Raw genomic sequence first — 15,286 nt, 5'->3', positions numbered from 1 at the left:
GAGTGCAGCTAGGCCTCACCCATTCACACCCACCTAAAATTTGTCAAAAGACCACGCATTCTCACGCTGGATTACAGTGCATACACCTGTAAATCCTCAACTTGACACCTCCTAGTGACTAGCTTCTACAAATAGGCAGGTGGCCTACTAGACATTTTATTTTTACTCCCTCTTTATTCCCTATAAATATCCTTTAGTAGAATTACTGCAGTCATGCTTTTACACACTGAATAAACAAAACAGACATGGAGTCCTCTGTCATGCATGGCACCAGGGTAGAGGGCACCCCGTTCCCTTTTCTTCTGTCCCATAACACATTTTCTTCCCCATCAAGGCAGCATGCAAACCACACAGTGCCCATAGAGGTAACAACTTGCAGAAAGATAGTCTACATTTACTTCCTAGATCCAAATACAGGGATTTCTTCTGGCTTCACCCAAAGACTGGTGCTAAATAAAACAGCTCAGGTGGAGTGATGTCTCTCAGACTAGGAAAATTTTAAAAAATGCAACCACTACACGTTTAATGCTGTTGCTTTACAGTAAATGACTGGTTCCAGACACAGTCATCATTGAATCATGGCATTCCAGAGTTGCTTCTTCCAAGATGGAAGACTGGACTTTCATGGTGACACATCAGAGAAAGACGTAAGACCTCAAGCCTGACTCGGTAAGATGTAAGGCTCAAATGGGAGTGGCCACTCTTGGCTCAGTCCCAAGCACTATAGTCAAGAATATTTAAAGAGGCAGACAAGTAAGGGTTAGGTGGGAGAGTTGGGGAGAGGAGTCAACTACTGGAAAACTTCCAGGTTGGAGAGGGAGACTATGGGAAGGACTAGCTGTGTCTCATACTAAGATTCTCCAAACAGTCTCTCCCGTGAGTGAGATTCAGTTCCTGCATCAGCCCAACCCATTGCGCCCCCAAGAAGATTCCTCCCCCAAGCTGAGGCCATCTCTCTTTCTGGCCCAATGCGACCTATTGCTGCCACCCACTAATCTGTCTACACTAGCCTCTGCACACCTGCCTATTTCCAGCCACTGGACTTTTGGTGGGGCTATGCTGTCTCGGTAGAATGCCTTCAGAATGTCCACCTTTGAGTTTGCCTCCTCATCACCTTAGGTTTAGCTGTCCTCCACTGGACAGCCACATAAAACAGCCAACTCCTTCTGGCTTCTGAAGATTCTTCTGAAACTCTGCCGAGCCCCACAGAGAGAGTGAAGAAAGGCCAAAACAGAGAGAGGTCTCCCGTGCGCTGGAGCTTCCTTCAGGTCTCCCATGCAGATACAGGGGACCAAGCACTTGGGCCATCTTCTCCTACTTTCCCAGGTACATTAGCAGGGAGTTGGATTGGAAGTGGAGCAGCTGGAACTTGAACCTTAGCCCAAGTGGGATGTCAGCACTGCAGGTGGCAGCTTAACTCACAATGCCACAACATTCCCCCACTAACTTCCAACCAGGCTTATTACATCAGTCTCGGCACTCCCCTCTGTCATGGTGGCACCGGTAAACAGTGCAAATTCTGAGCTAAGCCACCAGAGGGCAGAAGAGAAAAAGGAAAAGTTACTGATTAAGAGTGTCTTTGGGAAAATTTTTTCTCCAGCCTTCAGGTAAAGTTAGAGAAGCTTCTGATTACAAGAAGACACTTCTGCTCTCACAACTGCCTGGGCTGTGCAGGCTTTGATGATGGCCATGGCCGAATCTCGGCTGACCACGCACAATGGTCCCAAGCTCCGCAGGCTCTAAGCCTACAGTTGTTGGAGTCCATCTCAGAATCTTTGAGGCAGATGCTGGGCAACTTAACATTTCAGAAACGCTTCTCGGGTGACCCCAGTGTGCAGTCAGGGCTGCACGCCCCTGCGTGCTCATCCCCCGCCTCGGTGCGTGTTCTCAGCTCTGCACAGAATGCCTCCCACTTGCCACGTGTGCACACGCAGACACACCACACAGCTGTGCCCACTGCTGTGTTGGCCTTCATTCCACGACGCCCATGCAGGCAACTTTTCCTACATGACAGGAATGCCTATGGCAACAAAGGCAGCCACAGCACAGGGCCCGGGGGCCAAAGGCAGCCACAGCACAGGGCCCGGGGGCCAAAGGCAGCCACAGCACAGGGCCCAGGGGCCAAAGGCTTACAGACAGTAATTGCTTAATCCTTAGAACACATCCCATCCATAGGTACTATCATCACCACACTAAGTGGCAGTAGAGCAGCCAAGGCTCAAGCAACTTAAGAAACACGCTCATGACTGAAGCTATGGGAAGGGACAGGACGCAGGGCAGCAGTCTAGCTCCCAGGCCCTGCTCAGCGGCCACACCAGGCCACCGCCTCTTCATGGAGCCCTTTCGCCTCCAGTATAGGCCTTGACATGGGCTCCCATCTCCCCCAGGCAGTACCGGGGTACACATGTGTGCCTGCCTAGTGGCTTGAGTTCCCTCTCTCTAGCGCGTGCTGTTTGGAGGCTCATTTGAGTATTTGGTTCAGCAAATATTTGCCAAGCAGCAGTACATTCTGACAGCGGCTATCACTATAAAGAAAATGTGGTTGCTTCTGTGCAGGAGGTCACAGGTCAGTGAACGAGAGGACAGCGGTACAAATCATGAGACCTCACTGAGGGGACGCGAAAACAGGCCATTGCACCGTGAGACCTGGAGCGTCGGGAGTCCGGGATCTCAGCGGCTCACACGGCGCCCTGAGAGGGGAATGGCTGGCTTACGCCTCACGGGGAGACAGCACAGTGCAGAAATCAACCCAAGGGTGAGTGGGACAATCCCGCAAGAGACTGCAGCAGGCAGAAGGACACTGGGTAAGGTACAACCCTGTGCCCTGAGCGGCACAAACACAGCCTGTGCAGGAGGGGGATGGCAGCTCAGCCACAGCCCAGCGAAACATCCCATGCCCAAGCCCCTCTATTCATCTCAAGCAGGTCTCCGTACCGCAGGAGCCGAGGGCCCCCTAGGAGGCTTCAACTGGACTTTGAGCCTGTGACTACATGGCATTCCTTGCCTGCTACAATCTCCTCTGTGTGAGATTCTGCAAAGCAAAGCATGACTGCAGAAAGGACCTGCAACATGGGAACGTACGGCTGTGGAAAGGGGCCAGGCAGCGGCACCCAGGGAAGGGCCAGGCAGGCCAGAGGCAGCTCACATGCAGCCCTGGGTTGCTGTGTTTAAAAGGACATTGATTCCTTTGCACGAGTCTGAAGCTGTAGGACGGGCTGCAAGTTCACAAGCCCCCTGCGCTCTGTGGAGCACAGCCCTTCCTTACAGCCAGGCCAGAGAGAAGGATTCTCACCATCTGTGCAGGCTGGTGTTGGAGGAACTTCAGCCTCACTAGTCCCAAGCAGCCAGAACAATGCCTCAGTCAGGCTGTACAGATGCCCGCTTCCGTGTGTATGTGTGACACTCACACATACTCACTCACTCACTGCTGGCTGTTACTGAGCCATCATCGCCTCCCCAGGCAGGGTCAGGATCACCCCGCCTCCCAGGCAGGGTCAGGATCACCCCGCCTCCCAGGCAGGGTCAGGTCCTCGCCTCCCAGGCAGGGTCAGGATCACCCCGCCTCCCAGGCAGGGTCAGGTCCTCGCCTCCCAGGCAGGGTCAGGATCACCCCGCCTCCCCAGGCAGGGTCAGGTCCTCGCCTCCCCAGGCAGGGTCAGGTCCTCGCCTCCCCAGGCAGGGTCAGGATCACCCCGCCTCCCAGGCAGGGTCAGGATCACCCCGCCCCACCTGCTGCCACCTCCCCTCAGCTTACACTGCCTGGTTCTAGTGCTGACTGTATTGCCAGCCCTTGTCTTGTCTTTGTTGGGAGGCTACAAGTCCTAAGCGGTATATCACTTGCTTGTCTTCCCAGTATCTGGCTGACGGGTCAGAGCACAGCAGGTGTACAGTCAACATGGAGTAGAATCATGTTGGAATAACTGCTCTGTCCCAGACTGTGTGCCATCACTGAAACCAGTTGCCAGATGATCCTATTGCCCTGAGACAGATAAGCTGGCTGAGGACTGTGATGGCCACCAGGTGGCGATGTTCTGCCTCCAGCAGAGGAGACACACTCTCACACTGTGACCGCCAAGCCAATCCCTTAGTGAATCTAGGACTTCACCTTTCTCCCTTGTCAGCCAGCCAACTAGGATGCTGGGTGCAAAATAAAATCCATGGCAACACTGACTCAAAACTGAGACACAGCATCCCTGCAGCTTGGCACAGTGCCACAAGAGAAGAAGAAAACAGCTACCCTTCCAGGGAACGTGTTAGGCAGGGTCACTGCTGGCCTGCGCCTCTCACCCTTGGCGCTAACCCGGAGGTACCTCACCGGAACCCCTGCAGGCACCAGATGTGACAGGAATGCAGTGCACAGGCCTCCAGGCCCAGCCCTGGTGATGACCTCTTGAGTGCAGTCCCCAGGGCTGCCGTGGAGATGGTGCCCAGCGAGTGAATCCTTTGTACAGGAAATAAACACTCCATGGGGACGCCGCTGTCCCCACTGCTGCAGCCGCACTCGTAACCCCTGGCCTTCCTTAAGGCTCACTGCTTTGACCTGTGCAACACTGCGATGTACTCTGTGAGCAGGTGACCTAACTCCACACACTGATACATGCACACACGGGAGCTTCAGAACTCATGGAAAACTCACATTGTCTTTTAATTCTGCTGTCCACAGACACATGTGCTTGTGTGTGTGTGTGTGTGTGTGTGTGAGAGAGAGAGAGAGAGAGAAAGCAAACAGTAGTGATATATAATCTCTAGCTCTGGCTCAGAACTTCTAAAACCCTTACAATTTCCTTTGAAAGAAACTTGAGTTAATGCCCATGAGGCAATTTCGATTTCATACAACCGCCTCCCCAATTCAGGTGGGTCGTATTTTGAGGGTGGAGAAAGGGAGACACGCTAGGACTCAGCCTGTCACCATAGCTATGTTCAATCACACCTGATGCCGAGGCATTGCCACGGCCTTCAGCACCAGGCTGGGGAGCTTTCCGCTTGGCAAGCGTGGTGTCCACCGGCCAAGAAGACGGGCAAGTGGGACAGAAGCTGCTGCTCAGGGCAGCCCGTCTGACGATGCCCTGGGCACCACTCCCTCTGAGCTTCCTCGGTCTCCCTCATGACATGCCTTAGAATGACTTGGTGCAGGAAAGCCAAGCGCTTCCCGAGTTCTCTGAGTCGCTGGATCACAGGACTGAGCCAGAGGCGCGGCCACAGAAGCCGAGCCGTCAGGAGTGCAGATGTAACACCAGCAGGCTGCAGTGTTGTTCAGTGGCAGAGCAAGCCAATCCTTCACCTGCTAGATGTGACATCCTGTCGGCTGCTCTGATTCCCATCCAGTTCCAAGCCCTTGGCCTGGGAAAGCAGCGGAGAATGGCCCAAGGCCTTGGAACCGTGAGTCCACACGGGAAACCCAGAAGAAGCTCCTTTCTCCCAGCAGATGGGAGATCTTTCTCTGTCTCTCTTCCTCTTTGTAAATATGGCTTTCCAATAAAAATCAGTTAATCTATAAAAAACAAAAACCACAAGGCACAGGTGTGTGCTGGCAATGAGTCTGCTCTGAGTCCAGTTTCTAGGCGTCCACTAGCGTGTTGCTTACCCCAGGTCACCAGGCTCCTTTCCAGTATGTCCGCCTCCTGTCTGACTGCCCAGCCAACAGGATATGTGTGGGCTCCAGAGGATTCCATCTCAAACCCAAGCACGGGTCGTTTAGTGAGCACAAAGTAGAGAGTGGGCTCGCCATACCTGAGCCCACCTTCCTGCACCATCTGAGGCCACCCGGGCACAGGTGCAGGGTCCTGTCACTCCCAGGGAGGGGCTCACAGTTGGTGGTTGTAAGAGTTTTTCAATGCATGGATCAGGGAGAAGGAGATAAAGGAAGGGTGTGCTCCAAGGAGACACACGTCTGTTTACGCATTTAGATGTTCAACACTGTGTAAGAGAGAGAGGTTTACACTATGGAGATCTGTAGAGACGGAAGAACAGTGCTCCAGCGTGAGGCTCAAGTCTGGCCTTTTCCCTCCTGATTGCTAGAGCGAGCAAGCACCGTCTGTGTGGCCTCACCACTGCTACGCATTCAGGCTTTAGGAGCCATGCTCTCTTACCTGGAGCTCTGAGCACAGCTGAGACAGCGTTTCTTCAACCGCAAGGCCTTCTAGGGAGACAAAACAGCAATATCATGGGAAGTGAACGCACAGGGCAATGCAGCGCTCACTAATTCAAGGACAATACCTAAGGCTGGGTTTAGTATTGAAGTCACAAACACACCTGCTGAGAGCTCTACCTACCTCTCTCCGTCTGCCTACAAGGGCCACGCTTTCAAAAAGAATAAATATGATTTGAAGGCATGCCTTGATCACCAACGACCCACACCCTCTCATGGATTCACTTATGAGAAGCAGTCAATCCCCACATGCACACTGCACTTTATACGATCCAAGTGGATTCCAAATTCGCTTGTGCTTTTATAGGTGCACTCCCTCCACTGCTGAGCACACACAGCTACACCTAGGCTAGACAGGCGTCACAGACTTGTATCTCCAGGTTAGAGAGGAAAACTGGAAACCCTGGGAGGCAGAGTGATGGGGCTGAGCCTGCTGCCAGCCCCACGGACTCCAACAATCAGGACCCGCCAGCCAGTGATGGTGCTGTCTTCTCCAGCGATGTTCGATTCAACCATCACAGTCCTGCCTGTGGTTCAACTCTCCCTGGCTCTGTGATGCTGCTGCCAATTTTATGTGAGAGGAAGAGCTTTTTGTTCAAGATTTATTTATCTGAAAGTCAGTTACAGGGGTGGGGAGAGAAAGAGAGACAGAGAGACAGAGAGCCATAAGAGAAAGCCATGAGAGAGAGAGAGAGAGAGAGAGAGAGAGAGAGAGAGAGAGAGAGAGAATGAATTTCCGTGTGCTTCCCCAGATGGCTGTAAGAGCCAGGGCTGAAACAAGCTGAAGGCAGGAACCAGCAGGTACAGCTAAGTCTCCCACGTACCTGGCAGAGGCCCAAACACTTGTGTCATCTCCTACTATTTTTCTCAGGCCATTAACAGGGAGTTGTATCGGAAATGGAGCAGCCAGGACACAAACTGGCACTCAGATGGGATGATGCTGGCATCCCAGGCAGAGGGTTTACCCATCACAGCACAGCACTGGCCCTGTGGCACAAGTTTTAATGACAGTACTGCTTCCCAATGCAGCTGAGCAGTCTCTTACACTTCCTAGCTGACAGCCTCACTTTCATAAACCTCTCACCTGACTGCTGACCTTGGGTATGCAACCTCAGGAGGCCTAACAGATTTTGTCAGTCACCATGCCTGGGCCCTCGGTGTTTAACATAATGCCTGACCCCACAGTAAGCGGTGAATAATAAAATGTGATTTTAAAATGTGAGTGAATGAACACATGAACTCAGTTTCTTTGGGTAAAGGACAAATCTATTTATTTATGTATTGTGAAATGTATATCTATATACTGTGATGCTACTAAATAACCTCATCACCCCCTGAGTAATTTGAAGCGGCTGTGGGTCTGTGCATGTCTTTATCGTATTTGTATGATTGGGATCTGAACAAATAAAAGCTGCAATGACCGCATGACCGAGTGGTACCTCACGGACACTTGTCCAGGATTTCCGAGCTGATAAAGCTGGATAGGAAGATGGCACCAGAATTCAACACTCTGTGGCTAACACTGCACCTGCTCCTTCACTCTACCCGCAGAGGAGTGTGTGCGACAGACCTGAGGGGTCTCTGCCCTCAAAGGCCCCGATTCGAATGGGGAGGTGAACATGCAAGTGCATCACTGCTCGATGAGGTATCTCAAATGTTGAGGTCTAGGAGTAAGGAGAGAGAAGTCAAGGTACCGGCAGGTGTCTGATGCTGAAACAGGTGCTAAACTTGACTACCAGGCTGAGAAGTTGGTCTGTTACGAAAGGTGGAGGAGGCTCATTAGCTGACTCTGAACCATGTCACCTGTTACAGCTCAGAACGACCCGGCAGAAACGACCGCGTCCCAAGGGGCAGGGCCAGCTCTCTGAGCTCCCATCACAGAGCTGTAACACACGGCTATTCTCTCACCCTCACTCCCATCCTCTGCCCATCACGACAGATTCAAACCCACTGTACTCCATGACATCCAGTCAACTTGCAAGAATCACTTTGTCCCCAGATAACCAAATAGAGAGAATTATTACAGGTTTCTTTAATCACAAAGAATATTATCTCACTATCATCTCTTTACTAAAATGTTCATACTTTCATAAGTAGCATTCTGTAATTAAAGCCTAATTAAGAAAAGGTTGCAAGAAAACGTGTATTTACTTGTAGAAAGTTACAAAGCATTATGTGCCATGACTTTCCAGGTAGAATACACTCTGCATGAATAAGTAAATGAGGGAAGCAACACGCCTTGAGGCACCCCTGTGTTCCGACTGTATTTGCTCTTCCAAGACTCTACCCTGCTAGAGTGGTGCAGCCCTTCTGTCTGAGCATGGACGGGCTGTCGCTGTGATGCTCTCAGAGCCTGCCTTTATTTTTCAACCTACAGTTCCAAAAAGGGATGACCCACCCCAGGCTCTTACCCAGCTCCATGCGAGGCAGCCCCGGGACGTCCCTCAGGATGAGCAGGAAGTAGAGGCGAAGTCCCTGGTGGGCGTGCAGGAGCAGGAGGCACAGGGCCCGGTGCTGCTTGTGTGCATGTTGGATGCAGCTCTCGGAGGGGACGTAGAAGCTGCCCTGTGGGGGTGAGAGAGGAACCAACGCTGCTGAGTGGGCTCCTTGGTCCAGCCACACGGGGCTCTCACCCTCTGCCCACCTGTGTGCCAGCATCCGGGGGAGCAGACCCACGCCTTAGACAGCTAAAAGGTGAACATCCAGGAACAGAGATCTGGGATTGAACTTCTTCATCCCTCCTCCACGTGGAAAAATCCTTGGAAAGCTGTCATGCCTGTGTCTTATCGCACTCAAAACAACAGCGGTGATGATGAGTGACAATCAGGAGAATGAAGACGATGGTGACAGTGACATCACAGTTCACAACTCAGTGGCCCCCATTTATAAGCATCCGTTCTGACCAACACCAGAAGCAGGATGAGGACAGAGACGGCATTTTATCACAGGGATATAAGGCACTAAGACTCTTGGAGCCAGTGGTCGAGGGGTACACTGTTGAACAGGAGGAATCTTGTTGTAGAATGACTTAAAAACCCAAGGCTCTGAGTGCGAGATTGCATGGCGGGAGAAGCTGGCTACTGCTCTCTCTATACATGTAGATGCAAACACACTGAACTGGAATTGCCAGCTGACCTGGGCAAACCTGATGACAAGAATGCAGCAGGACAGCTTAGAGCCTTGCGCCAACTACAGAAGGGCATCCCAGGGTGAATTCCAGGCAAAACTTGCTCTGAGGACAGAGGGGGAAACAATAGAATGGAGAAGTACAGAGGCCGTAGAGGGCAGGAGCTTTGAAGACAGTGTGTCCGCACACCTCCGTGAGGTCACGGCCTGCGGGTCCATCTGTTGCCTCACGGCTGTTGTGGGAGAAAGCAGCGGCTCTCACCTTCCCTATACTTCTGGAAGAAGCCTGGTAGGGATCTGTGGAACTCCGTTTGATTTTGCGCATTGGTGTGTGTGGCTGGAGTCTGGGGTACCCTCCCTTCTCGCCCATCTCCCATCTCTCCTGCCGTCTCACAAGGCTGGATGTATACAGTAGAAACAGGACGTGTGTGATGGCAGACAAACTTTCATCCATGCTCCCAATGGTGTGCGCACACAATGATGGGCGTAACTACAACCACCCCACAGTAAGGTGCCACACGTAAGGAGACACGGATGGAATCCAAGGTGTGTGGTTGCTTCGCTCTCACATTGCCTTAGATCAGTTCTCTAGGAAACAGATTCTGAGAATGCTGGGTGATGCTTTCAGGAAGCAATAACCATGGGGCAGTAATACGGGACAGCAACACACGCAGAATCACCTGAGACCCTGTGCAGCAACTATACTCAAGAGCACCCTCTAGATGCTGCTGTGCAACCTCCAACCCCAGGGTCACACTTCTCTGCAATTGAATCCTGGCCTTGATTGCAGGCTGCCAGGTCCCTTCTGGTGCAAACCTAAGAAAGATATTCAACAAGGTTTGGAACTAAAAGATTTACCCACTCAATAGCCAGAAAATTTATCCAGCGGGAACATCTGTGAACCTGGAAAAGTAATGTATGCACTCCAATTTCTCTTATTTCCTAATATGCTACGAGCACACACAGAGCAGCCAGTTACAGAAAGATGGTGGAGCATGTGCCCAGCAGGGCACATGCCAGACTCCCTGGGCAGACGCAGAAAGAAGGAAACCACTGTTACCAGGCCTCTGGAGAGCCCTGTTGCTACCACCCATCTGATCTTCAGATAACAGCCAGGCAAGTACTCTAATTCTGCTTTTCAAAACTGAATAAAGATATAGAAAAAAGAAAAAAATTCTCAATTATCACCAGAGAAAACACAATATGGAGCGTCTCATTATTCAAGTTCCAATAATCTTTTGTAGATTGTCAGTATATTTCCCATACGCACATGTGTCTGTGCGTGTACATATGTACACATTGCATGTGTGTTTGCAGGCACACTCAAAAGTCGGTGAATTTTCTGACCATTTCTCTGCTCCTTGTTTTTCACTGCTTTACCTGTTTTTCAGCTTAGACAAAACAAGTGCTAAGAACTCCTACTCCCATTTCATAGACCGTAGGCTGTGGCTTAGAGCACTAAGTGACTCATTCAAGGCCACTCGGCTTAACCAAGGCAGGCCCTCCTCAGTACCACACTCGTGCCTCTGAAACGAAATCCACACCAGGCAGGCAACAGACATGCCACAAAGGGCTGCTTTCATCAGCAGAGGTATTAATTTCAGTCCTGAGCTATCTCTGCTGCCTATGACTAAGCAGCAATGAGAACAGAAAGACTAACAATCGCACCAAACCTGGTAGTTACAGCCGCTTGGCTCGTGGGCTGAAAGCACCCCACAAACCTGTTTCCAGGCCTGTTAGCTGCTTACAATTCTAACTCTTCTTCAGGACGTGCTGAAGAAGGAAAGGAATCTCTGAGGTCTGCAACTGTTCAGATTCTCAACATCAACTGGAGTTTCCAAGCGAAATAAACAGGAAACTGGAGAATCTTCAGGGGCCTGACTCAACGTGTTTGTTTAGATATGAAGAAGTCAAAATGCTAATCCAAAGTAAAACCCTGAAAAATACACGACTGTGGCTGGAGATTATTCTAAACAAGCCTCTCTTCTGCACACATACTCAACCACACACTTTTGAATGTGACAAAAATAATGCAGACTTCCCCGAGTTGTCACAGTGGAAAAAGCCCACGTACCGCCATTAGAACTGATGGAGCGGACTAAACAACAGCCTGATTCCATCTCCCCAGCTCAGAGAGAGAGCACTCCCACCGCCCATTTTCAAGTATGGAAGGAAAACCCTAAATGATGCAACAGGAATCTGGCAGAGCATCAGGCTGTACATGAACTCACAAATGGAGGCCCCAGCGCAGCTGCTCGGCCACAGCAAGTGTGTAGCAAAAGACAGGTGACTCTGCTCTCCTCTTCTGTGACCAAATTAACTCCCTTGAACATAGGAGGAGATTTCTGTCAAGCTGTATCAGTCAGTATGTCTGTACATATGTTACAATTACAGGAGAACGCACACATGGTACTGACTTTAATATTTTAGATGTTTATTTGGAGAAGAAATGTAAGCTATCTCAGAGCACAGCATCTAGAGGGCTACTAACCGTAGCTGCCGTTCACTGTAACTGCTGAGCGTCTCATGCTGTCTTTAGAGTCTTCCCTTGGTGATGCAAGGAGTTTTATGTTTTAGTACACTTTTACCAAGAAAATCATAGACATCATCATGGATGCATTAATAAACAATGCTCATTTATTATCCTACCCAGTTAAATGTCAGGCATTGCTTAAGCACTGAACCTGTATTAGTCATTTAATTATCATGCTGACCTAATGCAATGAGCTCAATAAAAACTGAATCTCAGAACAGCACATAACCGGAGATCACAGGGCGAGTAAGCAGTCAGGGAAGGATTCAGAGACGTGCCGCATGAAGCCTGCACACTTGTAGCCTTGATGCTGAACCAATTCAGGCAGCAGTCACACACCTGTGTTCTCACTGGTCATGGCTGCTGGTCCTTCAAACCTTCAGGGAAGCTGGGATCATGACACACATTTCCAGAGGTGGAATGGGCCCCAAGAGGTCAAGGGAGACCCCCATGGGGTAGTCACAGCCTTGAGATTAGGCAAGCAGGAGCTCTGATTCAGCATTTGGAGAAGCCCTGGGAGGGTCGCAAGCAGCAAGAGCTTTTCTGTTCACAGCAGTTCTGTAAGCTGGCGTCTTCCTAGGAATTTAATTGCTTGGAAATCACTGGACTAACCCAATGCCCCTTGAGGCTGCAGCTATTCTACTGTGCTCTAGAGAAAGGTACAAATTGTATGGCTGAAAATAATATCTTGATAGTCTCCCTGAGGTGCTATTTTCATTTCCCATTCCTAAATACTGTCATTTTTCCTGTGTGTTTATAAGCCTGCTCTAAATGGCAAATTCTGACGGACATTTTTGATCCGGTTCTTTTTAAAATAACTGTAAGTGATTTTTTTTTTTAATCTTACACTTTGTAGAACAAAGCAACAGGGTTGCATCTAAAAAAAAAAAAAAAACACTAGCAGACTGGGAATCAGAGGGGAACCCTGGGGTCAAGTGTGGGCTTTGTGACTCAGCTGGGGCACAGTCCCACACAGGGTTTCTGCAGCATCAGTGGGTAAGAACGGGACTGGAGGAGAATGCGCACCTGGGACACCCAGCCAAGACTCCAGTGGTTGGCATTCTCATCATGGCTTCCACATGGGTCCTCCCACCAACAGACTTCAACGCTGGCACTTTTCTTTAGCAAACTGGTCGATCGGCGTCAGCAATAGACTGACCTGGTTAGAACTTTAACTAGGAAGGAGGGGCAGCCCTTTCGGTGCAGTAGTTGGTCTCACTAACACACCTGCCTTCCACATGCACAACTGCTGGGTATGATCCCCTCGTTTCCATGCCTGCCTCCAGCTTTCTGCTACAGGACAGCATGGGAGACAGCAGGGGACAGCTCGAGCAGTCGGGTTGCTGCCCCCAAAGCAGGGGTGCTGGCTGGAGCCCCTGCCTCCTGGCTCAGGCCTGGAACCACCTGAGCCACTTGGGAGACGGACTGCAGAGGGCAGATCTCTGTCTCCAAACAAAAACATCAACACACAGATTTCAAATACTAACTCATTAGTAATAAAAGAGGATGAAATATCAACTGTGAATCATTCATAACCTTCTTACAAGCTAACCTTCATGCTACATCTTGCATGAATACATGAATTTTTGCCATTAATCTCTTTCACTTCAGAGAACTATATTTTCACATTTAAAAAACTGGGTTTCCTCATATCTTTCAGCAAGTAAGAGGGATTAGATCAATTCCATTCTAGATGATGATCTTAATTGCTCTTAATCTGTTGCTTCCTGTCTGCCCTGGACTGTGCTGAGTCCTTGAGGTCTCAAGTTCCAAAGAAATATCCCCACTTAGAGTGGAATGTCCTCGAGTCTGAAAAACCAGGAAAGTGAACACGGGATTGCAGGACAACATGGCAAGTCACATTCTAGAAGAAATTATGGGATGCTGTGTATTGTGGGGTCCACATCACCCTCTGGGCTGGGGTGTGGGTGCTGGGTATTCAAATAAAGCATGAAAGGAGGGCACACCACGTGCAGGAACTATAGAAAAGTAACTCAAAGAATGAAGGGAAAGGAAACAGAAATAGTCGTGTGCTGTAAGGGAAGATGAATGCAGGAGAGGAAGCAGGGAATAAAGCCAGGCAGGCAAGCTGGAGTTCGGTCATGGAGGGCCTGGCATATCACACTGACCATGAATCAGTCCTCGGGCTCATGTGCATGGCACACAACATGTGACAGAGTGCCTCTCCAGGAGAGGTGGGATGCAGCGAGTGGGCCCGTACCCAGCCTCTTCTCTGTCACTCTAGCTTCTCACTGGTCATGGCTGCTGGTCCTTCAAACCTTCAGGGAAGCTGAGATCATGACACACATTTCCAGAGGGTGGAATGGGCCCCAAGAGGTTAAGGAGATCCCCAGTCCCACAGTTACTTAGAGACAAGTCCAGAATTACCAAATCACACAGCCTGGCTCCAAAGCCAACCATTCATTCCACAGGGTTTCATTTTAGATTCACCAGACACAAAGGCTCTCCACCAAGAGCAAGACAGTGAGAAGAGAGATCTTGAACACAGCAGGAGTACGAAGGGCTGACCATCAGATAAACAGGCTTAATTAGGCAGCGTGCATGTGAAGGGCCAATCAATTATCATCCCCATCTCCAGGAGGCGAATTTCAAGCTCAGAAACCCCAGGGGGACTACAGAAGGTGAACTGCAGTCCCAGTGACCGCAGGATATGTTTGTAGGTGGGAAGTTACAAAGGTGCACCTGAAAGACTGATTATCATTTCCTTCTGTGTTTTTAATTATGAAAAGTATTAAAACCACTAAACTGATATCAGGGTAGCTATGGAAGTAGTGACTTTCATGATTCTCTCGACTGTGAGGCGTGTGGTTTCTTGCGTGGATTTGGTCTTGTGCCTCTACCCATGGTAGTCATGATGAGCTTTCTACATGTGGTCCATTCTGCAGGGAAGTTGGAGAGCAGACCAGAGCAGACCAGTGGTGAATCCATATCCCACGTTTTAACCCAAGGACACACACACACACACACACACACATCCTTGTGCAGGTGTGTCGTGAGAGAGCAGGAGCGAGCTGACTATTGGACGATCAAGATACAGCACTGCTGTTGCCAGTGAGGTGTGTCTGATCCCAGCGTTCACCATGTTAGCCACTGTCCGCTCTGCTTCCCCACAGAAGACAGCTAATGGCAGCGTGAACTCCCCGTGGGCTCCCGCAGGAGAGGTACACCTGACTCAGACCCGGTCACAGACTTTGTCTTTCCAGGGTGCTTAGTTGCACAGAAAACAGGCTCGACTCATTAAAGCAATCACAGAACCAAAAAATACTACTTGCATGATCACTCAACAGTTCTGAGAGGTGCGTATTACTTGCTGCATTTAATGGAAACACAGAACGGTACATCTCCCAGGATTTAAAAAATCAAGATTTTCCTATTAAAAAAACATTTAAAATAAATAGACCAAAAATAATCTCAATAAATCTGAAGTAAAATTAGGAGTTGCGTTTGCATGAAGTTTA

General features: G+C 50.0%; 1 protein-coding gene across 3 annotated transcripts in view; it reads right to left on the bottom strand.

The window, feature by feature from the left end:
• FAM135B (family with sequence similarity 135 member B) overlaps positions 1 to 15,286 on the bottom strand; it is a 288,328-nt gene that overhangs the window by 28,359 nt on the left and 244,683 nt on the right. For all 3 annotated transcript variants that reach the window (XM_058668452.1, XM_058668449.1, XM_058668450.1), the window contains exons 8-9: positions 8,560 to 8,713; positions 6,090 to 6,139 (exon numbers count right to left, since the gene is read on the bottom strand). In XM_058668452.1, the coding sequence (XP_058524435.1) occupies positions 6,090 to 6,139; positions 8,560 to 8,713 (204 nt within the window). The remainder of the gene's footprint in view (positions 1 to 6,089; positions 6,140 to 8,559; positions 8,714 to 15,286) is intronic.

This window comes from Ochotona princeps, chromosome 9 (assembly GCF_030435755.1).
Source record: "Ochotona princeps isolate mOchPri1 chromosome 9, mOchPri1.hap1, whole genome shotgun sequence".
NCBI lineage: Eukaryota > Metazoa > Chordata > Mammalia > Lagomorpha > Ochotonidae > Ochotona > Ochotona princeps.
The sequence above is the reverse complement of the archived record's forward strand: the minus strand, read 5'-3'. Positions and strand labels throughout refer to the sequence as shown.